Source organism: Tachyglossus aculeatus, chromosome 2, assembly GCF_015852505.1.
Source record: "Tachyglossus aculeatus isolate mTacAcu1 chromosome 2, mTacAcu1.pri, whole genome shotgun sequence".
In the NCBI taxonomy this organism is placed as follows: domain Eukaryota; kingdom Metazoa; phylum Chordata; class Mammalia; order Monotremata; family Tachyglossidae; genus Tachyglossus; species Tachyglossus aculeatus.
This window is the reverse complement of record NC_052067.1, coordinates 79,516,442-79,540,423: the sequence shown is the minus strand read 5'-3', so window position 1 is coordinate 79,540,423 and position 23,982 is coordinate 79,516,442. Positions and strand designations below refer to the sequence as shown.

The 23,982-nt window shown below is 44.1% G+C and overlaps 1 protein-coding gene across 2 annotated transcripts in view; it reads left to right on the top strand.

The window, feature by feature from the left end:
- The first annotated feature begins 8,139 nt into the window (after positions 1 to 8,139).
- Positions 8,140 to 23,982, top strand: part of TNFAIP3 (TNF alpha induced protein 3) — an 18,583-nt gene continuing 2,740 nt past the window's right edge. For both annotated transcript variants that reach the window (XM_038768023.1, XM_038768016.1), the window contains exons 1-6: positions 8,140 to 8,462; positions 17,610 to 17,800; positions 18,375 to 18,522; positions 18,713 to 18,883; positions 19,999 to 20,179; positions 21,199 to 22,118. In XM_038768023.1, the coding sequence (XP_038623951.1) occupies positions 8,165 to 8,462; positions 17,610 to 17,800; positions 18,375 to 18,522; positions 18,713 to 18,883; positions 19,999 to 20,179; positions 21,199 to 22,118 (1,909 nt within the window). In that variant the 5' untranslated portion in view covers positions 8,140 to 8,164. The remainder of the gene's footprint in view (positions 8,463 to 17,609; positions 17,801 to 18,374; positions 18,523 to 18,712; positions 18,884 to 19,998; positions 20,180 to 21,198; positions 22,119 to 23,982) is intronic.

Below are 23,982 nucleotides of genomic sequence, written 5' to 3'. Positions count from 1 at the left end.
GATGATGATGATGATATTAATAAAATAAACAGAATAGCAAACGTTAACGGTAGGTCTCAACCTAGAATGGAAGGTTTCTTTTCTCTTCTTCTCTTTTGAATTGTACTTGTTAAGCGCTTACTACGTACCAGGCACTGAACTAAGCGCTGGGGTAGATACAAGATACAGTCCAGTCCCTCACGGGGCTCACAGTCTTAGTCTCCATTATACAGGTGAGGCAACTGCGGCGTTCGCCGGGCTTCGGGCTTTCCCCGGCTTCACTGCCACCGTTGTTCGTTCGTTCCTCATTGACTAGGTAGTGGCTATCTGTCTACAAGACTTTCTCCAAACAATCATCATCATCATCATCATCAATCGTATTTATTGAGCGCTTACTATGTGCAGAGCACTGTACTAAGCGCTTGGGAAGTACAAATTGGCAACATATAGAGACAGTCCCTACCCAACAGTGGGCTCACAGTCTAAAAGGGGGAGACAGAGAACAAAACCAAACATACTAACAAAATAAAATAAATAGAAAAGATATGTACAAATAAATTAAATAAATAGAGTAAAAAATATGTACAAACATATATACATATATACAGGTGCTGTGGGGAAGGGAGGGAGGTAAGATGGGGGGATGGAGAGGGGGATGAGGGGGAGAGGAAGGAAGGGGCTCAGTCTGGGAAGGCCTCCTGGAGGAGGTGAGCTCTCAGCAGGGCCTTGAAGGGAGGAAGAGAGCTAGCTTGGCGGATGGGCAGAGGGAGGGCATTCCAGGCCCGGGGGATGACGTGGGCCGGGGGTCGATGGCGGGACGGGCGAGAGCGAGGTACGGTGAGGAGATCAGTGGTGGAGGAGTGGAGGGTGCGGACTGGACTGTAGAAGGAGAGAAGGGAGGTGAGGTAGGAGGGGGCGAGGTGATGGAGAGCCTTGAAGCCCAGGGTGAGGAGTTTCTGCCTGATGCGCAGATTGATTGGTAGCCACTGGAGATTTTTGAGGAGGGGAGTGATATGCCCAGAGCGTTTCTGGACAAAGATAATCCGGGCAGCAGCATGAAGTATGGATTGAAGTGGAGAGAGACACGAGGATGGGAGATCAGAGAGAAGGCTGATGCAGTAGTCCAGACGGGATAGGATGAGAGCTTGAATGAGCAGGGTAGCGGTTGGGATGGAGAGGAAAGGGCGGATCTTGGCAATGTTGTGGAGCTGAGACCGGCAGGTTTTGGTCACGAAATTCTCCAATGCCCTGCTATGGGACAAGGAAGATTCAGATACTGGTGGTATCAAATATTTCTCTCTGCATCGGATATTTGAGACATCTATAAGACTTGTTGAAAATTCAACACAGTTGAATTTCCTCCCCCTCTTCCTTCCCTCACCCCTAACGATCTGGCCTCCTACTTCATTAACAAAATTAAATCCATCAGGTCTGAGCTCCCCAAAGTCACTCCCCCCACCTTCTCCAACCCCCCCGGCTCTCAACGTTCTCCGCTACTCTCCCATCCTTCCCAGCAGTATCCTCAGAGGAGCTCTCCTCCCTCCTCTCAAGTGCTGCTCTGGCCACCTGTGCTTCTGACCCCATTCCCTCTCATCTCATGAAATCTCTCGCTCCATCCCTGCTCCCTTCCTTAACTTCCATCTTCAACCACTCACTCTCCACTGGTTCCTTCCCCTCTGCCTTCAAACATGCTCACGTCTCTCCCATCCTAAAAAAACCCTCTCTTGACCCCACCCCACCTTCTAGTTATCACCCCATCTCCCTCCTACCATTCCTTTCCAAACTCCTTGAACGACTCGTCTACACCCGCTGCCTCGAATTCCTCAACACCAACTCTCTCCTCGATCCCCTCCAGTCTGGCTTCCGTCCCCTACATTCCACGGAAACTTCCCTCTCAAAGGTCACCAATGACCTCCTGCTTGCCAAATCCAACAGCTCTTACTCTATCCTAATCCTCCTCGACCTTTCAGATGCCTTCGACACTGTGGACCACCCCCTTCTCCTCAACATGCTATCCAACCTTGGGTTCACAGACTCCATCCTCTCCTGGTTCTCCTCTTGTCTCTCGTTCATTCTCAGTCTCTTTTGCAGGCTTCTCCTCCCCCTCAAGGTTCAGTTCTTGGTCCCCTTCTGTTCTCGATCTACACTCACTCCCTTGGTGACCTCATTCGCTCCCACGGCTTCAACTATCATCTCTACACTGATGACACCCAGATCTACATCTCTGCCTCTGCTCTCTCCCCCTCCCTCCAGGCTCGCATCTCCTCCTGCCTTCAGGACATCTCCATCTGGATGTCTGCCCGCCATCGAAAACTCAACATGTCCAAGACTGAACTCCTTGTCTTCCCTCCCAAACTCTGCCCTCTCCCTGTCTTTCCCATCACTGTTGACGGCACTACCATCCTTCCCGTCTCACAAGCCCACAACCTTGGTGTCATCCTCGACTCTGCTCTCTCATTCACCCCTCACATCCAAGCCGTCACCAAAACCTGCCGGTCCCAGCTCCGCAACATTGCCAAGATCCGCCCTTTCCTCTCCATCCAAACCGCTACCCTGCTCGTTCAAGCTCTCATCCTATCCCGTCTGGACTACTGTATCAGCCTCCTCTCCGATCTCCCATTCTCTTGTCTCTCCCCACTTCAATCCATACTTCACGCCGCTGCCCAGATTGTCTTTGTCCAGAAACGCTCTGGGCATGTTACTCCTCTCCTCAAAAATCTCCAGTGGCTACCAATCAATCTGCGCATCAGGCAGAAACTCCTCACCCTGGGCTTCAAGGCTGTCCATCACCTCGCCCCCTCCTACCTCACCTCCCTTCTCTCCTTCTCCAGCCCAGCCTGCACCCTCCACTCCTCTGCCGCTAATCTTCTCTGCCGCTAATCTCCTCTGCCGCTAATCTCCTCCCCGTGCCTCGTTCTCGCCTGTCTGCCATCGACCCCCGGCCCATGTCATCCCCCTGGCCTGGCATGCCCTCCCTCTGTACATCCGCCAAGCTAGCTCTCTTCCTCCCTTCAAGGCCCTGCTGAGAGCTCACCTCCTCCAGGAGACCTTCCCAGACTGAGCCCCCTCCTTCCTCTCCCCCCTCCCTCCCTCCACCCCCCCGCCTTACCTCCTTCCCTTCCCCACAGCACCTGTACATATGTATATATGTTCGTACGTATTTATTACTCTATTTATTCATTTTACTTGTACATATCTATTCTATTTATTTTATTTTGTTCATATGTTTTGTTTTGTTCTCTGTCTCCCCCTTCTAGACTGTGAGCCCACTGTTGGGTAGGGACCGTCTCTATATGTTAACAACTTGTAGTTCCCAAGCGCTTAGTACAGTGCTCTGCACAGAGTAAGCGCTCAATAAATACAATTGATTGATTGAAAATACAATTGAGACTTTTTCTTCTTGGCTGGGTCATCACAACACTATGTTAGGAAATATTTGGACAGTGTTAACAGACATTGGAAAACGTTTATTACATATTTACTATTCTTTCTATTTTGTTAATGATGTGCATATAGCTTTAATTCTATTTGTTCTGACGATTTTGACACCTGTCTACATGTTTTGTTGTCTCCCCCTTCTATTCATTCATTCATTCAATCGTATTTATTGAGCGCTTACTGTGTCTAGAGCACTGTACTAAGCGCTTGGGAAGTACAAGTTCTAGACTGTGAGCCTGTTGTTGAGTAGGAACCGTCTCTATGTGTTGCCAACTTGTACTTCCCAAGCGCTTAGTACAGTGTTCTGCACACAGTAAGCGCTCAATAAATACGATTGAATGAACGAATGAATTCATTCATTCGTTCATTCATTCGTTCATTCATTCATTCATTCGTTCATTCATTCATTCATTCGTTCATTCATTCGTTCATTCATTCATTCATTCATTCATTCGTTCATTCATTCATTCAATCGTATTTATTGAGCGTTTACTGCGTGCAGAGCACTGTACTAAGAGCTTGGGAAAAAAAGTTCATGTTGGCAACATATAGAGACTGTCCCTACCCAACAGCGGGCTCACAGTCTAGAAGGGGGAGACAGAGAACAAAACAAAACATATTAACAAAATAAAATAAATAGAATAATTATGTACAAATAAAATAAATAAATAGAGTAATAAATCCATACAAACATATATACATATATACAGGTGCTGTGAGGAGGGGAAGGCCGTAAGGCGGGGGGGATGGGGGGAGGGGGAGAGGAAGGAGGGGGCTCAGTTTGGGAAGGCCTAGACTCATTCATTCATTCATTCATTCATTCACTCGTTCATTCGTTCGTTCGTTCGTTCATTCATTCATTCAATCGTTCTTATAATAATAATAATAATGATGGCATTTATTAAGTGCTTACTATGTGCAAAGCACTGTTCTAAGCGCTGGGGAGGTTACAAGGTGATCAGGTTGTCCCACAGGGGGCTCACAGTTTTAATCCCCATTTTAAAGATGACGTAACTGAGGAACAGAGAAGTTAAGTGACCTGCCCAAAGTCACCCAGCTGACAATTGGCGGAGCAGGGATTGAGTGCTTACTCTTCATTGCCACCACCAATCATTCATTCAATAGTATTTATCAGGCGCTTACTCTTCGCGGCCACCACTGATCATTCATTCATTCAATCATATTTATTGAGCACTTACTCTTCACTGCCACCACCAATCATCCATTCATTCATTCAATCGTACTTATTGAGCACTTACTCTTCATTGCCACCACAGAACATTCATTCATTAAATCGTATTTATTGGGCACTTAACCCTTCATTGCTACCACCAATCATTCATTCAATCGTATTTATTGAGCATGTACTCTTCATTGCCACACCAATCATTCATTCATTCATTCAATCGTATTTATTGAGCGCTTACTCTTCACTACCACCACCAATCATTCATTCAATTATTTAATCGTATTAATTGGGCACTTAACTCTTCACTGCCACCACCAATCATTCATTCAGTCAGTCAGTCTTATTGAGCACTTATTTTTCATATTTATTTTATTAATGATGTCTACATAGCTATAATTCTATTTATTCTAATGGTATTGACACCTGTCTACTTGTTTTGTTTTGTCGTCTGTCTCCCCCTTCTTGACGGCGAGCCCGTTGTTGGGAAGGGACCGTCTCTATAGGTTGCGGATTTGTACTTCCCAAGCGCTTAGTACAGTGCTCCGCACACAGTAAGGTCCCAATGAATACGATTGACTGAAGAAATTGCCACCACCAATCATTCATTCAATCATTCAATCGCATTTACTGGGCACTTAACTCTTCAAGGCCACCACCAATCATTCATTCAATCACTCAATCGCATTTATTGGGCACTTAACTCTTCACTGCCACCACCATTCATTCAGTCAGTCGGTCTTATTTATTAAGCGCTTATTTTTCATATTTATTTTATTAATGATGTGTACAGAGCTATAATTCTATTTATTCTAACGGTATTGACACCTGTCTACTTGTTTTGTTTTGTCGTCTGTCTCCCCCTTCTTGACGGCGAGCCCGTTGTTGGGAAGGGACCGTCTCTATAGGTTGCGGATTTGTACTTCCCAAGCGCTTAGTACAGTGCTCCGCACGCAGTAAGGTCCCAATGAATACGATTGACTGAATAAATTGCCACCACCAATCATTCATTCAATCATTCAATCGCATTTACTGGGCACTTAACTCTTCAAGGCCACCACCAATCATTCATTCAATCACTCAATCGCATTTATTGGGCACTTAACTCTTCACTGCCACCACCATTCATTCAGTCAGTCGGTCTTATTTATTAAGCGCTTATTTTTCATATTTATTTTATTAATGATGTGTACAGAGCTATAATTCTATTTATTCTAACGGTATTGACACCTGTCTACTCGTTTTGTTTTGTCGTCTGTCTCCCCCTTCTTGACGGCGAGCCCGTTGTTGGGTAGGGACCATCTCTATAGGTTGCGGATTTGTACTTCCCAAGCGCTTAGTACAGTGCTCCGCACGCAGTAAGGTCCCAATGAATACGATTGACTGAATAAATTGCCACCACCAATCATTCATTCAATCATTCAATCGCATTTATTGGGCACTTAACTCTTCAAGGCCACCACCAATCATTCATTCAATCACTCAATCGCATTTATTGGGCACTTAACTCTTCACTGCCACCACCATTCATTCAGTCAGTCGGTCTTATTTATTAAGCGCTTATTTTTCATATTTATTTTATTAATGATGTGTACATAGCTATAATTCTATTTATTCTAACGGTATTGACACCTGTCTACTCGTTTCGTTTTGTCGTCTGTCTCCCCCTTCTTGACGGTGAGCCCGTTGTTGGGTAGGGACCGTCTCTATAGGTTGCGGATTTGTACTTCCCAAGCGCTTAGTACAGTGCTCCGCACACAGTAAAGTCCCAATGAATACGATTGACTGAATAAATTGCCACCACCAATCATTCATTCAATCATTCAATCTCATTTATTGGGCACTTAACTCTTCAAGGCCACCACCAATCATTCATTCAATCACTCAATCGCATTTATTGGGCACTTAACTCTTCACTGCCACCACCATTCATTCAGTCAGTCGGTCTTATTTATTAAGCGCTTATTTTTCATATTTATTTTATTAATGATGTGTACAGAGCTATAATTCTATTTATTCTAACGGTATTGACACCTGTCTACTTGTTTTGTTTTGTCGTCTGTCTCCCCCTTCTTGACGGCGAGCCCGTTGTTGGGAAGGGACCGTCTCTATAGGTTGCGGATTTGTACTTCCCAAGCGCTTAGTACAGTGCTCCGCACGCAGTAAGGTCCCAATGAATACGATTGACTGAATAAATTGCCACCACCAATCATTCATTCAATCATTCAATCGCATTTATTGGGCACTTAACTCTTCAAGGCCACCACCAATCATTCATTCAATCACTCAATCGCATTTATTGGGCACTTAACTCTTCACTGCCACCACCATTCATTCAGTCAGTCAGTCTTATTTATTAAGCGCTTATTTTTCATATTTATTTTATTAATGATGTGTACAGAGCTATAATTCTATTTATTCTAACGGTATTGACACCTGTCTACTCGTTTCGTTTTGTCGTCTGTCTCCCCCTTCTTGACGGTGAGCCCGTTGTTGGGTAGGGACCGTCTCTATAGGTTGCCAAGCGCTTAGTGCAGTGCTCCGCACGCAGTAAGGTCCCAATGAATACGACTGACTGAATAAATTGCCACCACCACGAATGAATGAGTGAGTGAGTGAGTGAATGAATGAACGAAGGACCGAGCGAGTGGTTCGGCTGTATATATGGTTGTACATTGTATATATGGTTGTACATATTTATTACTCTATTTATTTATTTATTTGTTTATTTATTTATTTTACTTGTACATTTCTATCCTATTTATTTTATTTTGTGGGTATGTTTGGTTCCGTTCTCTGTCTCCCCCTTTCAGACTGTGAGCCCACCGTTGGGTGGGGACTGTCTCGACGTGTTGCCAACTTGGACTTCCCAAGCGCTTAGTCCACTGCTCCGCACCCAGTAAGCGCTCCAATCAATCAATCAATCAATCGTATTTATTGAGCGCTTACTAGACGACTGATTGATCGATAAGAGCCCGGGCTTCGGAGCCAGAGGTCACGGGTTCAAATCCCCTCTCCGCCAATTCTAAGCCGTGTGACTCTGGGTAAGTCGCCTCACTTCTCCGGGCCTCAGTTCCCTCAGCCGGAAAAATGGGGCTGAAGACTGTGAGCCCCCCCCCCCGGGGGACAACCTGATCGCCTCGTAAACCCCCCAGCGCTTAGGACAGGGCTTCGCACAGGGTAAGCGCTCAATAAATACGATCGATTGATTGATTGATTGATTGATCCGGAGGCCCGGGGGCTGTGGGGCTCTCCGTCGCCCCCTGCGGCCGACGGCGGCGTGGGCCTCGGAGCGCCTCCGGCCGCCGGCCAATCGCAGGGCGCGATTCGGGGGCCCATCGGAGGCCCCGCCCCCTCCGCCTTAGAAAGGGAGCGCGAGGGCGGGGGGGGCGGGAGTGATGGACAGGGCGGCGGCGGTGGCGCGCGCCGGCAGGGGAGCGCTCTGATTGGCCGCCGCAACACGGGAGCCGAGCGCCTTCGGCTCCGTTGGCGGCGGGGGGGCGCGAGTTCGAGTCCTGCGCGCTGAGCCCCTTTCCAGTATTTTCCTTTCCTCGGAGCAGCATGTCCGACCGCCGCGTCCTGCCGCCGGCGCTGTGTCTGAGCAACCTGCGGAAGGCCGTGAAGATCCGGGAGCGGACCCCCGGCGACCTCGCCAAGCCGGCCGGCGGGATAATCCGGCACTTCCAGACCATGCACCGCTACAGCCTGGAGATGTTCAGGACCTGCCAGTTCGGCCTCCCCTTTCGGGACCTCGTCCACCGGGCCCTCGTCGACCGGGGCCTCCAGGCCTCCCTGGAGGACAAGAAGAAATTGAACTGGTGCCGGGAGGTCCGGAGGCTCGTGGCCCTGAAAACCAACGGTAAGAATAAAAATAGTATTTATTAAGCGCTTACTATGTGCAAAGCACTGTTCAATAATAACAACAATAATAATAATAGTATTTGTTAAGCGCTTACTATGTGCAAAGCACTGTTCAATAATAACAACAACTATAATAATAATAATAGTATTTATTAAGCGCTTACTATGTGCAAAGCACTGTTCAATAATAACAACCACTATAATAATAATAATAGTATTTGTTAAGCGCTTACTATGTGCAAAGCACTGTTCAATAATAACAACAATAATAATAATAGTATTTGTTAAGCGCTTACTATGTGCAAAGCGCTGTTCAATGATAACAACCACAATAATAATAATAATAGTATTTTGTTCAATAATAACAACAACAATAATAATAATAATAGTATTTGTTAAGCGCTTACTATGTGCAAAGCACTGTTCAATAATAACAACAATAATAATAATAGTATTTGTTAAGCGCTTACTCTGTGCAAAGCACTGTTCAATAATAACAACCACTATAATAATAATAATAGTATTTGTTAAGCGCTTACTATGTGCAAAGCACTGTTCAATAATAACAACAATAAGAATAATAATAGTATTTGTTAAGCGCTTACTATGTGCAAAGCGCTGTTCAATGATAACAACAACTATAATAATAATAATAGTATTTGTTAAGCGCTTACTATGTGCAAAGCACTGTTCAATGATAACAACCACAATAATAATAATAATAGTATTTGTTAAGCGCTTACTATGTGCAAAGCACTGTTCAATGATAACAACAACAATAATAATAGTATTTATTAAGCGCTTACTATGTGCAAAGCACTGTTCAATGATAACAACAACTATAATAATAATAATAGTATTTGTTAAGCGCTTACTATGTGCAAAGCACTGTTCAATAATAACAACAACTATAATAATAATAATAGTATTTGTTAAGCGCTTACTATGTGCAAAGCACTGTTCAATAATAACAACCACAATAAGAATAATAATAGTATTTGTTAAGCGCTTACTATGTGCAAAGCACTGTTCAATAACAACTATAATAATAATAATAGTATTTGTTAAGCGCTTACTATGTGCAAAGCACTGTTCAATCATAACAATAATAATAATAGTATGTATTAAGCGCTTACTACGTGCAAAGCACTGTTCTATAAGCGCTGGGGGGATATAACGTGATCAGGTTGTAATAATAATAATGATGATGGCATTTGTTAAGCGCTTACTCTGTGCAAAGCACCGTTCTAAGCGCTGGGGGGATATAACGTGATCAGGTTGTAATAATAATAATGATGATGGCATTTGTTAAGCGCTTACTATGTGCAAAGCACCGTTCTAAGCGCTGGGGGGATGTAACATGATCAGGTTGTAATAATAGTAATGGCATTTGTTAAGCGCTTACTCTGTGCAAAGCGCTGTTCCAAGCACTGGGGGATGTAACATGATCAGGTTGTAATAATAATAATGATGATGATGGCATTTGTTAAGCGCTTACGCTGTGCAAAGCACCGTTGTAAGCGCTGGGGGGATATAACATGATCAGGTTGTAATAATAATGATGATGATGGCATTTAAGTGCTTACTCTGTGCAAACCATTGTTCTAAGCGCTGGGGGGATATAACATGATCAGGTTGTAATAATAATGATGATGATGGCATTTAAGTGCTTACTCTGTGCAAAGCATTGTTCTAAGCGCAGGGGGGATATAACATGATCAGGTTGTGATAGTAATAATAATGATGATGGCATTTGTTAAGCGCTTACTCTGTGCAAAGCGCCGTTCTAAGCGCTGGGGGGATATAACATGATCAGGTTGTGGTAATAGTAATAGTGATGGCATTTGTTAAGCGCATATAACACGATCAGGTTGTAATAATAATAATGATGATGACATTTGTTAAGCGCTTACTCTGTGCAGAGCACCGTTCTAAGCGCTGGGGGGATATAACATGATCAGGTTGTGATAATAGTAATAATGATGATGGCATTTGTTAAGCGCTTACTCTGTGCAAAGCACTGTTCTGAGCTCAGGGGGGATATAACATGATCAGGTTGTAATAATAGTAATAATGATGGCATTTGTTAAGCGCTTACTCTGTGCAAAGCACTGTTCTAAGCGCTGGGGAGGTTACAAGGCGATCAGGTTGTCCCACGGGGGGCTCACAGTCTTCAGCCCCATTTTTCCAGATGAGGGAACTGAGGCACAGAGAAGTGAGGTGACTTACCCAAAGTCACACAGCTTATAATTGGCGGAGAGGGGATTTGAACCCGTGACCTCTGACTCCAAAGCCCGGGCTCTTATCAATCAATCAATCAATCGTATTGAGCGCTTACTGTGTGCAGAGCACTGTACTAAGCGCTTGGGAAGTACAAGTTGGCAACATATAGAGACAGTCCCTACCCAACAGTGGGCTCACAGTCTAAAAGGGGGAGCCACTCTTATCCACTGAGCCACGCTGATGGCATTTGTTAAGCGCTTACTATGTGCTGGGGGGGGATATAATACTATGTGCAAAGCACTGTTCTAAGCGCTGGGGGGATATAACATGACCTAGTTGTAATAATAATAATAATGATGGCATTTGTTAAGCGCTTACTATGTGCAAAGCACTATACTAAGCACTGGGGAGATTACAAGGAGATCAGGTTGTCCCCCGTGGGGCTCACAGTCAATCCCCATTTACGGATGAGGTCACTGAGGCTCAGAGAAGTTAAGTGACTTGCCCAAGGTCACACAGCAGACATGTGGCGGAGCTGGGATTCGAACCCATGACCTCTGACTCCAAAGCCCGTGCTGTTTACACTGAGCCACGCTGCTTCTCTAAGCCCTCCCCCCGTCTCCTCTGATAATAATAATAATAATGATGGTATTTGTTAAGCGCTTACTATGTGCAGAGCACTGTTCTAAGCGCTGGGGAGGTTACAAGGTGATCAGGTTGTCCCACGGAGCTCACAGTTTTAATCCCCATTTTACAGATTTAACTGAGGCCCAGAGAAGTGAAGTGACTTGCCCAAAGTCACACAGCTGACGGTTGGTGGAGCCGGGATTTGAACCCCTGACCTCTGACCCCAAAGCCCGGGCTCTTTCCACTGAGCCACGCTGCTTCTCCAGCGCTTAGTACAGTGCTCTGCGCAGAGGAAGCGCTCAGTAGATGGGCCGGTCGATCGGGGTGGTCCCTCTCCTCCCCCTTCTAGACTGTGAGCCCACTGTTGGGTAGGGACCGTCTCTCTGTGTTGCCAACTTGGACTTGCCAAGCGCTTAGTACAGTGCTCCGCACACAGTAAGCGCTCAATAAATAAGATTGAATGAATAAATACGAATGAATGAATGATTACCCCTGATACCGAAATCCCTTCCTAATAATAATAACAATTGTAATGATGATGATGATGATGGCATTTCTTAAGCGCTTACTATGCGCCAAGCACTGTTCTAAGCGCTGAGCACTGTTCTATGCCATCATTATTATTATTATTATTATTCTAGACTGTGCGCCCGCTGTTGGGTAGGGACCGTCTCTGTATGTTGCAAATTTGTACTTCCCAAGCGCTTAGTACAGTGCTCTGCACATAGTAAGCACTCAATAAATATGATGATTGAATGAATGTATTATTATTATTATTCTAAGCACTGTCCGTCGCTGGTGTTTATTTAAGCGCCCACAGCAAAATCCTCAGGATCATGCCTTCCGCCCATCCCCGCCCCCCCCCTTGGTGCTATACGTTTCCAAGCGCTTAGTACACTGCCCGCGGCAGTGAGTGCCCAATAAGTACCCCCCGATTGATTACAGCGCTTAGAACTGTGCTCAGTGCTTAGAACAGTGCTTGGCACATAGTAAGTGGATAATAATAATCGCATAATAATAATGATGATGGCATTTCTTAAGCGCTTACTATGTGCCAAGCACTGTTCTAAGCGCTGAGCACTGTTCTATGCCATCCTTATTGGGTAGGGACTGTCTCTATATGTTGCCAACTTGTACTTCCCAAGCGCTTAGTACAGTGCTCTGCACACAGTAAGCGCTCAGTAAATACGATTGATTGATGATTATTCCAAGTGCTGTCTGTCGCTGATGTTTATTTAAGCGCCCACAGCAAAATCCTCAGGATCGTGCCCCCCCCCCACACACCTTGGGGTGCTGTACTTTCCCAAGCGCTTAGTACAGTGTCCGTGGCAGCGAGCGCCCAATAAGCACCCCTGATTGATAACAGTGCTTAGAACGGTGATCAGCATTTAGAACAACGTTTGGCCCACAGTAAGCGCTTAGTAATAATAGTAATAATGATGATGGTATTTGTTAAGCGCTTACTATGGGCTAAGCGCGGGGGGGGATACATTCACTCATTCAATCGTATTTATTGAGCGCTTACTGTGTGCAGAGCACTGTACTAAGCACTTGGGAAGTAAAAGTCGGCAACATATGGAGACGGTCCCTATACAAGGTAATCAGGTTGTCCCACGTGGGGCTCACAGTCTTAATCCCCATTTTACAGATGAGGTAACTGAGGCCCAGAGAAGTGAAGTGACTTGCCCAACGTCACACAGCTGACAAGTGGCGGAGTCGGGATTAGAACCCATGACCTCAGACTCCCAAAACCGGGCTCTTTCCACTGAGCCACGGTGCTTCTCTCTAGAAAGAGCACGGGCTCTGGAGTCAGAGGTCATGGGTTCAAATGTGGGCTCCTCCAATTGTCAGCTGTGTGACTTTGGGCAAGTCACTTAGCTTCTCTGTGCCTCAGTTCCCTCATCTGTAAAATGGGGATTAAGACTGTGAGCCCCCCCCCACCCCCCCGTGGGACAACCTGATCACCTTGTAACCTCCACAGCGCCTCAGTTACCTCATCTGTAAAATGGGGATTAAGACTGTGAGCCCCCCGTGGGACAACCTGATCACCTTGTAATCTCTTCAGCGCTTAGAACAGTGCTTTGCACATAGTAAGCGCTTAATAAATGCCATTATTAGTAGTAGTATTATTGTTACAGTGTGCAGACGGGGGCCACGGTTGAGATGCCAAGTCCTGGGGAGCCCCGAGACCTTGAATTCTGCTGGGATGTGAATTTAACCCCTGGTGGGGAAATGTTCTCATTCCGAGCTTTAAATGGTACTTTTTTTTTTTTTTCTAACGAAGCATAAAGCGAATGGAAAGAGTTTGGGGACCGGGGAAACCCGGGCTGGGGCACAGAAGGAGCGGTTTGCACGTGACTTTGGGCTGGTCGCTACCCTCTCTCTCTTTCCATCTGCAAGGCAGAGGAACATACCTCCCCCCATCCCCCCAAAGTCAGTAAAAGGAGTTTTCCATGTAAAATGTGCTGAGCATCTTACAGGAAAAACCCTTGAAATTCAGTCAGTTGTATTTATTGAGCGCCTACTGTGTGCAGAGCGCTGTACTAAGCACTGGGGAAGTACAAATCATCAACATATAGAGACTGTGAGCCCGCTGTTGGGTAGGGACCGTCTCTATAGGTTGCCGACTTGTACTTCCCAAGCGCTTAGTACAGTGCTCTGCACACAGTAAGTGCTCAGTAAATACGATTGAAGGAAGGAAGTCCCTACCCAACAACGGGCTCACAGTCTAGAAGGGGGAGACAGACAACAAAACAAAACAAGTAGACAGGTGTCAATGCCACCAAAATAGATAAAATTATATCTGTATACACATCATTAATAGAGTAATACATATGTACAAATATACGCAAGTACTGTGGGGAGGGGAAGGGGGTAGGGCGGGGGAAATGATGGGTTTACTTGTACTGTCCATCGTCAAGGTGTGCAGAGGATGATGCTTGTGGGTGTATCTGGAGCTGCAAATCTCCTTTTTTTCCTAAGCCTCTCTGAGATTAAAAAAAAAATGTGTTAACAGTCCTTAAAAACTAAAGTATCCTATGCTGGAGTTCTTTCTGGGGTTGTGGGATCTAGGCCCACTTAGTTTAGCTTTGACTTAGCTTACGTAGCATGGACATAAGCAACAGTCTTCTTAGGGAATTTTTTAAGTACTTACTGTGCATCAAGCCCTGCTTCAAGGGCTTCATCCCCATTTTACAGATGAGGGTCGATATGAGCTTATCAGGTTGGGCACCGTCCCTGTCCCAGATGGGGGGGTTGGGGGAGGGAGTCGCAATCGGAGTTGGAGGATGGAAGATTTAATTCCCATTTCATAGATGAAATAACTGAGGTGCAGATGAATGATGTGCCTTTCCCAAGGTCACACAGCAAGCAGTTGGCAGAACCAGGATTGGGGCCCAGGTCCTCTGATTCTGAGGCCTGTGTTTCTCCCTCTAGGCCACTCTGCTTCTCACTTACGTTCTGTACTTCCAATTTGCCATTTGTTTTCAAGTTTCTCTTTTTCTTTGGAACCTCTGCACTGTAAGAGCACAAGATCTATTAAGAGGCTTTTATTTACTCAGGGAGAAGCTAGCCTCAAACCCACTACATGGTTTTCTGTGCCCATAATAGTGTCTATAAGTGTCATTGCTAAAATAGTACTGTGGCACACTTAACTTTAAGGACAGCTAGATTTCATGTTTCTTGACAGCTGTTAAAGATAAAACAATTGTAGCTTTGGGCCATTTTTTGGCCGAAGATCATTTTGCCTCTCTGGGGCTAGGGGTATTTTGATTCCATGTAGAAACTGCTATAAATATTCAGCGACTGTGGGTGATGTGTGAGAAAGCGGGGCTTCGGGGGGCCCAAATTCAATGACTTGTACCTCTTCCTTGAGTAATAAGTGTGTTGTGGTTTTTTAGGAAGTGTCACACCAAGTAGATAAATCGCTTGAACTAAGACGGGAAATTACGTTAAAAGCAAAGCCATCTTACCCCCTTTTTGTTTGTCTAATTGGTGCCTCTTTTCGGTCATGCAAAAGCTTCTAGTTTTAAAATGGTAGGAGGGAAGAGGGAAAACGATGTGCCTTCTAGGATTTTTGGTAATATGGATTTTCCCTAACGTACGAGAGATTATATAAAGCCACCGGTTTGTTTTGGGTGGGGAGGGGGTGAATCAGGTTCGCATTTGAGGATATGAGATAGAGTGAATGAGGAAGGGAGTAGGTGGTCTAAAATTGAAACTTCATGCGAAAAATTCCAGCGTCTATTGGCTGCAGCAATTTCACTTGTATAATGAATAGGCTTATTCCAGCTCACCCTAACCACACCCACTTGGAAAGTCCAGTATGTACTTCACAGTTTAAATGTCTACACACCAGAACAAAAAGTACAATAGCTGTTGCTCAATTGCTAGTCAAATAACTTAACACAGGGGAATTCCAAATGTTACTTAGGGAATTTTATACTGGTGAGTCTCACTAAAGAACTGAAAGTAAGCACAAGAAAGAAAAAAAGTCTTATCTTTGCTCTAGATTTTGCAAAGGGGAAATTTCAACAGGATGTAGTAATTGCCACAATTTTTTTTTTTGGTTTAGACGTGAGACTTGAGCCATCCGTTTAAACCACCGACTGGACACTGTAGCCAGACCTGGATTTTTCCTGAATTTGTTTGGCGGTGGGGGGGCGGAGGGGGGGGGTGACGTAGGGAAGAACTAGCTGTCACAATGACAGCTACAATATCATATGATGTGTGCCTACATTGATATCTAAATAAATATTAGCAGTAAATCCTGTGACTGAAATTAACACCAAAGCTACATCTTTGTAGAAATAATGATTTCTTATTTCAGCGTGGCTCAGTGGAAAGAGCCCGGGCTTTGGAGTCAGAGGTCATGGGTTCAAATCCCGGCCCCACAACTTGTCAGCTGTGTGACTTTGGGCAAGTCACTTCACTTCTCTGGGCCTCAGTTACCTCATCTGTAAAATGGGGATGAAGACTGTGAGCCCCCCGTGGGACAACCTGATCACCTTGTAACCACCCTAGTGCTTAGAACAGTGCTTTGCACATAGTAAGCGCTTAATAAATGCTATCATTATTATTATTTCAATAAAATGCTTATCAAAATAGATTCATCTATTTGAATTGCCACTGTTTTCAGGCAAGTTTGCCTTTTAAAAGCTCAATCCAACTAAAAATATTTTGGAAATGCAAAAACTGAAGAGTGGTACTTTGTATCATAGGGAATCGTTAGGCTGCTACTTTTTTTATCAACACTGCATTGCTTTTTTCGCTTTTTCAAAATTCACTTTAGTTCTTTTTTCAAAATCTATCCTGTATGCAGAGTTGAAAATTGGAGTTTGGATCCTAAACTTTGAAGTAACATTGACAGGTCTTTCCTCACTAGAAGTGCTTTATTTGATGTTCCTCCCACTCTAAATGTAGCGAACCCTAATATTATTTTGTTTTTTCCCATTTTTGACCTTGTTAGTACTATAGCTATAGCAGCACTCTGGGAAGAGTACAGACTACTTTGAATCCAACTTCTGCAAATGAGGAAGCACCCAAGAACTTAGTATAGTCAAATCACTAGTAATCCCAGTTCAGTGCACAACAAACAGACCAGGCTGCCTCTGGACTTAAAAAATATTATAGGTTTGGGGGGTATTTTGTTATTTTTTTATTTCATAAAGCTCCAGGTGATAGGACAACAGTATCAGTGAAATGGACAGTAATGCCCATTTTCCCACTTATTGAAAACAAACTCAAAGGCACAGCTCAAACAATGAATGTAGAACTGGGATTACTGTCTTATCTGGGAGTGATAACATTTAATAGGCCACAGGTGTGAATTTAATTTTCAATTCTGTGTCCATCATCAGTATTTACAGAATACCTACTATATGCAAAGCACTGTTCTGGTCACGTGGTCTTTTTAATATACCCCTTTTTCCCTGGCTGATCCTGGAAGGCAACCTCATAGGTTTACAAACTTTCAATAAAGGGGCCTGAGAACTGATTTTTTTTAAAAAAGCATGAATGGGACTCAGTAATAAATGATACGATGACAGGTCAGCTGAATGGATAGGGATGGGTGTGATTTGGCACATGGTGGAATTAATTGAGAAATGCCCTGTGGTGGTGTTGGGGGGGGGGGGGGGTTTTTTTTGTTTTTTAGCAGGCGTTGGAAAGTGGAGAAAGAGATATTTCAGTGAAGCTGAATGGGGAACCTCTGTCTGTTTTCAGCCTCCTTCTTCCCTTCATTGCAATACCCAGTTAAATGACTGGAGGTTAGTATTAAACAACTTCTCTTCCTCAGGTGATGGAAACTGCCTCATGCATGCTGCATCTCAGTACATGTGGGGTGTTCAAGACACAGACCTGGTCCTGAGAAAAACACTGTTTGGCACGCTCAAGGAAACGGATACTCGCAACTTTAAATTCCGCTGGCAGAACGAGTCCATTAAATCCCAGGAGTTTGTGGAGACAGGACTTCGATATGACACAAGGGTAAGGTAACTTGCCTAAATGAAATTTTATGTGGAAAATCACAACCACTATGCTGTTTGTGGAATGGAATTCAGGATGATTCTGGGTGTGTGTGTGTGTGTGTGTGTTTGTTTTTTTTTCTTCATGGATATTTATGCCAATCTAATCCCTGCTTAAACTTCCCATGATCAGTGCTCTTCATTTGTAGCTTCTTATTTACCATGGGACTGCCCTTGCATTAGCTAATGAGACAGTGAATCACATGTAGGCATGCTGCATAACCCACCTCCTCTGTCATACACTGGGAATTTCTGTGTACATGCGGATAGAAACATTAAACTACTATGCTAGTATTTTAAAAATCTAGGTGCCTGTTCCCACCCTCCCTCCCTCCCTCCCTCTCATCCGTTCCCATGAAAAGTTCAGTTCCGAGTTTACTTCTTGCTAGGAAACTAAACTGGAGGGGTAGGTAGGGAGAAAGGGATATGAGGTCACTTGAGCGATTATTTAGAGGCAAAGAAAAGTCCATGCAATCGATATGAGAAACAAAAATATAAATTAGCCAAAATTAACTGACTCTGAACTTTTTCCTTAGAATTGGGATGAAGAATGGGAAAACCTTGTCCAAATGGCATCTGCAGACACATCAGTATCCCGAAGTGCTCTTCAGTATAATTCACTTGAAGAGATACACATTTTTGTTCTGGCTAATATCCTCAGGAGGCCAATAATAATTATTTCAGGTGAGTCTGCCTTTAGGTAATATGTCTAAGCACCTTTTAGTTCTCCCAAGTTATTACACTTCCTACCATCTAAAACTTCCAATTCTGCCTGTGGAAAAAAAATTTCACAAAGCATTGGTTCCTGCAGTTGGAAGGAAATTCATGTCTGTAACATGAAAATGTTTGTTTTCCTTTCTCTTTCCTCAAACAGATAAAATGCTGAGAAGCTTAGAATCTGGTTCAAACTTTTCTCCTTTGAAAGTTGGTGGAATCTACTTACCACTCCACTGGCCTGCCCATGAATGCTACAGATACCCCATCGTTCTTGGTTACGATAGCCAGCACTTTGTACCCTTGGTCACTATGAAAGACAGCGGACCAGGTATGGTAATTGCACCTTATCTCGAACTCGAGTCTTGTTTTAGATACCCACACCATAGGTGTGTGAATAAATAGCAGGACAATTTGTAGAAAGCTTGCTCTTGTTGAGAGCGAGGATGATGATTGTGAAGTTTCATAAATACTTTTTTTCTCCCCCCCCTTCCTTTCTCAAGCTCCCCAAGCATGCTCCCCTACTCCCCAGTGCATACCCAGTGTGTCTTGGGAGAGTCTTTCCTTCAAAGTGGAGAAGCAGGAAGAAGGGGCTGTCATCCTTGTCTTGAAACAGCAGCAGAATTCAGGTTGCAGTCAGAGGTTGGGGAAGAAGTAGTGTTTAAAAAAAAAAAAAAAAGGGGGGGTGTCAATAAAATTTACGTTTGCTACATTTCAGGGCAAACTGGGGGGAAAAAAACCTCTAGGGAAACATTATGGCCTAGGCAAGATCTGGGTTCTAATCCAGGCTCCTCCACTTGCCTGCTGTGTGACTTTTGGCAAGTCACTTCTCTGTGCTTGTTACCTCATCTATACAATGGGGATTAAATCCTCCTCCCTCCAACCCAATTATCTTGGCACATAATAAGCATATAACAAGTATCATTTAAAAATGGAAAAAGCCCCAAAACTTTACCCATGAAACTGGGATCATCATCATCATCAGTGGTGTTTATTGAGCCTTTACTATATGCCGAGCACTGTTTTAAGTGCTTGAGAGAGTACAGTGTAACTGAGTTGGGGATGTCTGATTAATCCTAATGGTGTGACTCGGAATTTGCTGTTGAATGCCTATTGAAATGGCATTCTACTCCATTTAAAATATTAGTAAGTGATAACTTAAGCAAGATTTGCTTCTGGAGTGACCCGCTAGAGTAAGTAGATGATCTTTGTGTCAGATTCCTGAAGTTGTAGCCCTAATAGTTGATGTCCTACCCCATGGAGCTTTTCAAGGTGATAAAATTATATTTTTCCATGAGACCACAGTTCCTATTGCCAAGTCTCAATTTAGTTAATTGGTGGACAGTATGCCACCCATTGTTGTAGATGTGATTTATATATTTGACTTCTGACCTATAACCCTTTTTGACTTACTAAAATCTTGCTCTTATGTTATTGACCTGACAGAAATCCGGGCTGTTCCACTGGTTAATAGAGAACGAGGAAGATTTGAGGACTTGAAGGTTCATTTTTTGACTGAGCCTGAAACCGAGGTGAAGGAGAAACTTCTGAAAGAATACTTGATGGTGATAGAAATACCAGTACAAGGCTGGGACCATGGCACCACTCATCTGATTAATGCTGCAAAGTAAGCATCATTGTCAGATGAGCTTTGGTTTGGGATTTGTTGACGACCACTTTAGGATGAAGAATTTGTCACCTGGATCTCTGATGGCAGGAAGGAGGAAAACTAGATCATTCAGGAGTATTCTGCATTTCTTTTCTGCCCCGGCCTGATAGTTACCAAATCTCAGGGGATCTGATAAAGCAGGCCTTGCCTTAATGGGATTTGGGTTATCCAAGTTTTTAATTAAAGAACAAAGGGTCACTTTATCACCTGGGGAGTAACAATTGTCCCGAGTTACACACAATTGTGAGTAAATCACTGTGTTCTTAATGAGGTTTTATGGTGTTAGGTGTATTTTATTCTCCATTAACTTCTTTATGGAGAAGTGGCTGAGGTTATAAGGAAGACTATCCATTTATTTAGCTGTTGGCTAATTGTTACGTGGTTTAGCTGCTCAAAATCGTAAACCTTACCAAAATGCCAGGGTCCATTCCATCATAAATCAGTCTGTGGATTTATGCTGACCCAGTGCTGTGCACTGTACTAAATGATTTTTTTGATGGGGTTGGGGGCATTGTTTCACCAGTAGTAAGACGTATGCTCCCTACCCCCCTACATCTCACAGTTTGAAGGAGATAGGCACAAATATTTAGAGGTAGTGAAAGCTGAAAGAAGAAGGACATTGCAAGAAGTTGTATGAACACATCAGGACAAAATAACTGAACACACAACAATGCAGGGATGTGTGTGTATGTACATTTTTATTTCTGTACTTAAGTGCTGAGGATAGGAATAAAATACACCCATGCTGAGGGTGGGTTTTGATTTGACGTGACTGAAATGTGGTGGATTTAATCAGGGAAGGCTGTTTGAGGAGGTTGGATATTAGGAGGCTCTGAAGGTTGGGGAGAGCTGTAGATTGGTGGATTTGGGAGGGAGGGGCACAGCAAAGGGGAGGAATTCATTATAGCACTCATCTTGTGACCACCATCCTTCTAGCTTTTTTGCCAGGCTAATCTCCTTGTCTTGACCTGTTATAGATTGGACGAAGCCAACCTGCCCAAAGAAATCAACCTTGTGGATGATTACTTTGAGCTCGTCCAGCACGAGTACAAAAAGTGGCAGGAAAACTCTGAGCAGGCCAGTAGAGAAGCCCGTGACAGAAACAGACTGAAACTGTCCTTGTCCCAGATCTCCCTCATGGAAGTAAAATGTAAAACACCGAACTGTCCCTTCTTCATGTCCGTGAACACCCAGCCCTTGTGTCACGAGTGTTTTGAGAGGCAGCAGCAGCAGGCGGAACGCAAGTCAAGGAAGCCGAACTCTAAAGCTGGGTCCGAAAAGCTCCGGGGGACAGTATTAGCCGCCTCCCGGGCCGAGGCCTTTGAGCCCATGGGATGGGCCCCTGAAGAGTCAGTCACAGGCCCTCATTCTGCACCCCCAACTGCACCCAGCCTCTTTCTCTACAGCGAAACGACTGCTATGAAGTGCAAAAGTCCAGGCTGCCCATTTACACTAAATGTGCAGCACAACGGACTCTGTGAACGCTGCCACAACGCCCGTCAATATCACCCTGGCAGCAACTTCGGCAACACGAGGCATTTGGATACTGGAAAATGTCAACTCTGTCACCAGGATGCCTCCCGGACTTTTAATGGAATTTGCAGCACTTGCTTCAAAAGGACTAAAGAGCATTCCTCAATGAATAGCTCAAGTTTCCCGCCTTCCGGTCATCAGAGATCCAGATCGGATCCTTCGCAGCTAATGCAGAGTTTCCTTCAACATTCCTGCCACAGAGCTAGCAACGAAGCACCTTCTGGGAGCCCCTCTCAGGCGGCGTGGAATCCGGAGGATCGGAAAGGGACAAGCCAGTGCAGAAAAGCAGGCTGTCTGTATTATGGGACCCCGGAGAACAAAGGCTTTTGCACTCTTTGTTTTATTGAATTTAGAGAAAACAGTGGTAAGTGCAAGTGAATTCTCTTAGTTCACCATGTTGGTTACTGGTCTTGAGGAAGGATGCTAAGTGGTGGTGTGGGAAGTACTCATTGTTTGTTTCAGGTCAATATTTTTTATGTCTGTCATCCTCTGTTAAGTGTAAGCCCACTGAGGGCTGGGAATGAATCTCGAGCTTCTGTTGGACTTTTCTAGGTTCTCAGTGCATTTCACTCAGGGATTCAAATACCATTATTATCTTATCATTATTATAGGGGAAGGGAGAATACTTGGGCATATTGCTACTTCCTTCCATTAGATCTGTTACTGTTGATTGAGAGACAACATTTATAGGAGAAGATTCCTGTAATCATTCAAATGGTTGATTGAAACCAGCTTAAGGCACACAAGGGCAGATAGGTGTTTTTGCAGACCTTCCAGTTGGAGTTTCTTTAAAGATTTGGGTTTCATGTAGAAATCTAAAATCTCGACTGACAAATTTAGATGTTTGAGGCAGCACTACCTGAATTCACTCCAGGCGTGGAACCACTCATGAGGCAGTCAACCTCTGTTCTCGTCTCTTGAGGTCAACAGATCTAACAAGTAGTATAAAGTCTCAGTTGATATGAAACGTGTTGGGCTGATGCTTTGCCGAACTCCAAGGAGTAGTGGGAGTTGGAAGTTATGGTGAGGAATCCTGGAAATGGAGCTGGAAGGATATTAAGAGGTCATCTGATCCAACCCTTTGCCTCCTTTTGTAGCTGGTGCTGACGTTTGATCACTCCCTTCCTTGTGCCTTTTTCCTTTCATAGTTTTAAAACCATTTACTTTTTTTTAGGTCCACCATGGACAAGGACTATAACTAGTTAACATCTTCCTCATAAAAATCCCTCTAAGTACTTACTGACAGTTTATCAAATCACTCTTTAACCAGCTCTTAACCAGTGCTTTGCACACAGTGAGCGCTCAATTAATACAACTGAATCGAATGAATCTCTTCTCCAGTTCTCTTCTGTACTGTGGAGTGCTTGTAAGCTTCCTATCTTTAGGAAAACTAAGTACTCAAGGGGGCATTAAGCCAGGTCAGCGCTTTCTTTGGGGATGTATGTTCATTTCTTTCCCTTATTTATTAGAGACATTTGATTCAGAATAAACTCACAACAGTTGAACATAAATATGTTAACAATGTGTGGAGGGAGAGCACTTTCAGGGTCAGCAAAACAAATGAGGGCTGGGGAGGGAAGAAAATTATTATTTGTTGTGTTTTGGTTAAACATTCCAACCCTGCTGGAAGTACCAGTCAAGTGAGGCCTACCCTCTTCCTCCACCAACTTCACTACCACCCCCCTCCTTAGCCCCCGACCCCCATGCTTCAAGGTGCATTAGGCAAAATTGGCCTTTCCAATCCAGTGGTATTTATTGAGCACTTACTTTGCAGAGCACTCTACTATGCTCTTGGGAAAGTTCAATATAATAATGTTGGTAGATGCGCTCCCTGCCCATAAGCAGCTTATAGTCTGAGAAACTCCCTTCAGGTTCCTAATGCTTAAACAGTACAAACCACATTTAACCACATCACGCACTATTTTTCCTTTGTCTTTTGCTGCTGGTCCTTGGATTGCTTGAGCTCTTGTCCCTGTTAGCATTTCATTAAGGCTTTGCAGACTGAAAGCTTGTTGTGGGCAGGGAACATGTCTACCAACTCTGTTACATTGTACTCTCCCAAGTGCGTAATACAGTACTCTGCTCACAGAAAAGGCTCAAATATGTGATTGATTTCAGCTGCAAAAAAATGTGGGGAAGGGGAAGGCCAAGAGTGTTTCTGATTTAAGTAACTTTAAAGAATGTACACAGCTGTGGGCTTATTTTTTAAAATGGGTTGTATTTTAGCA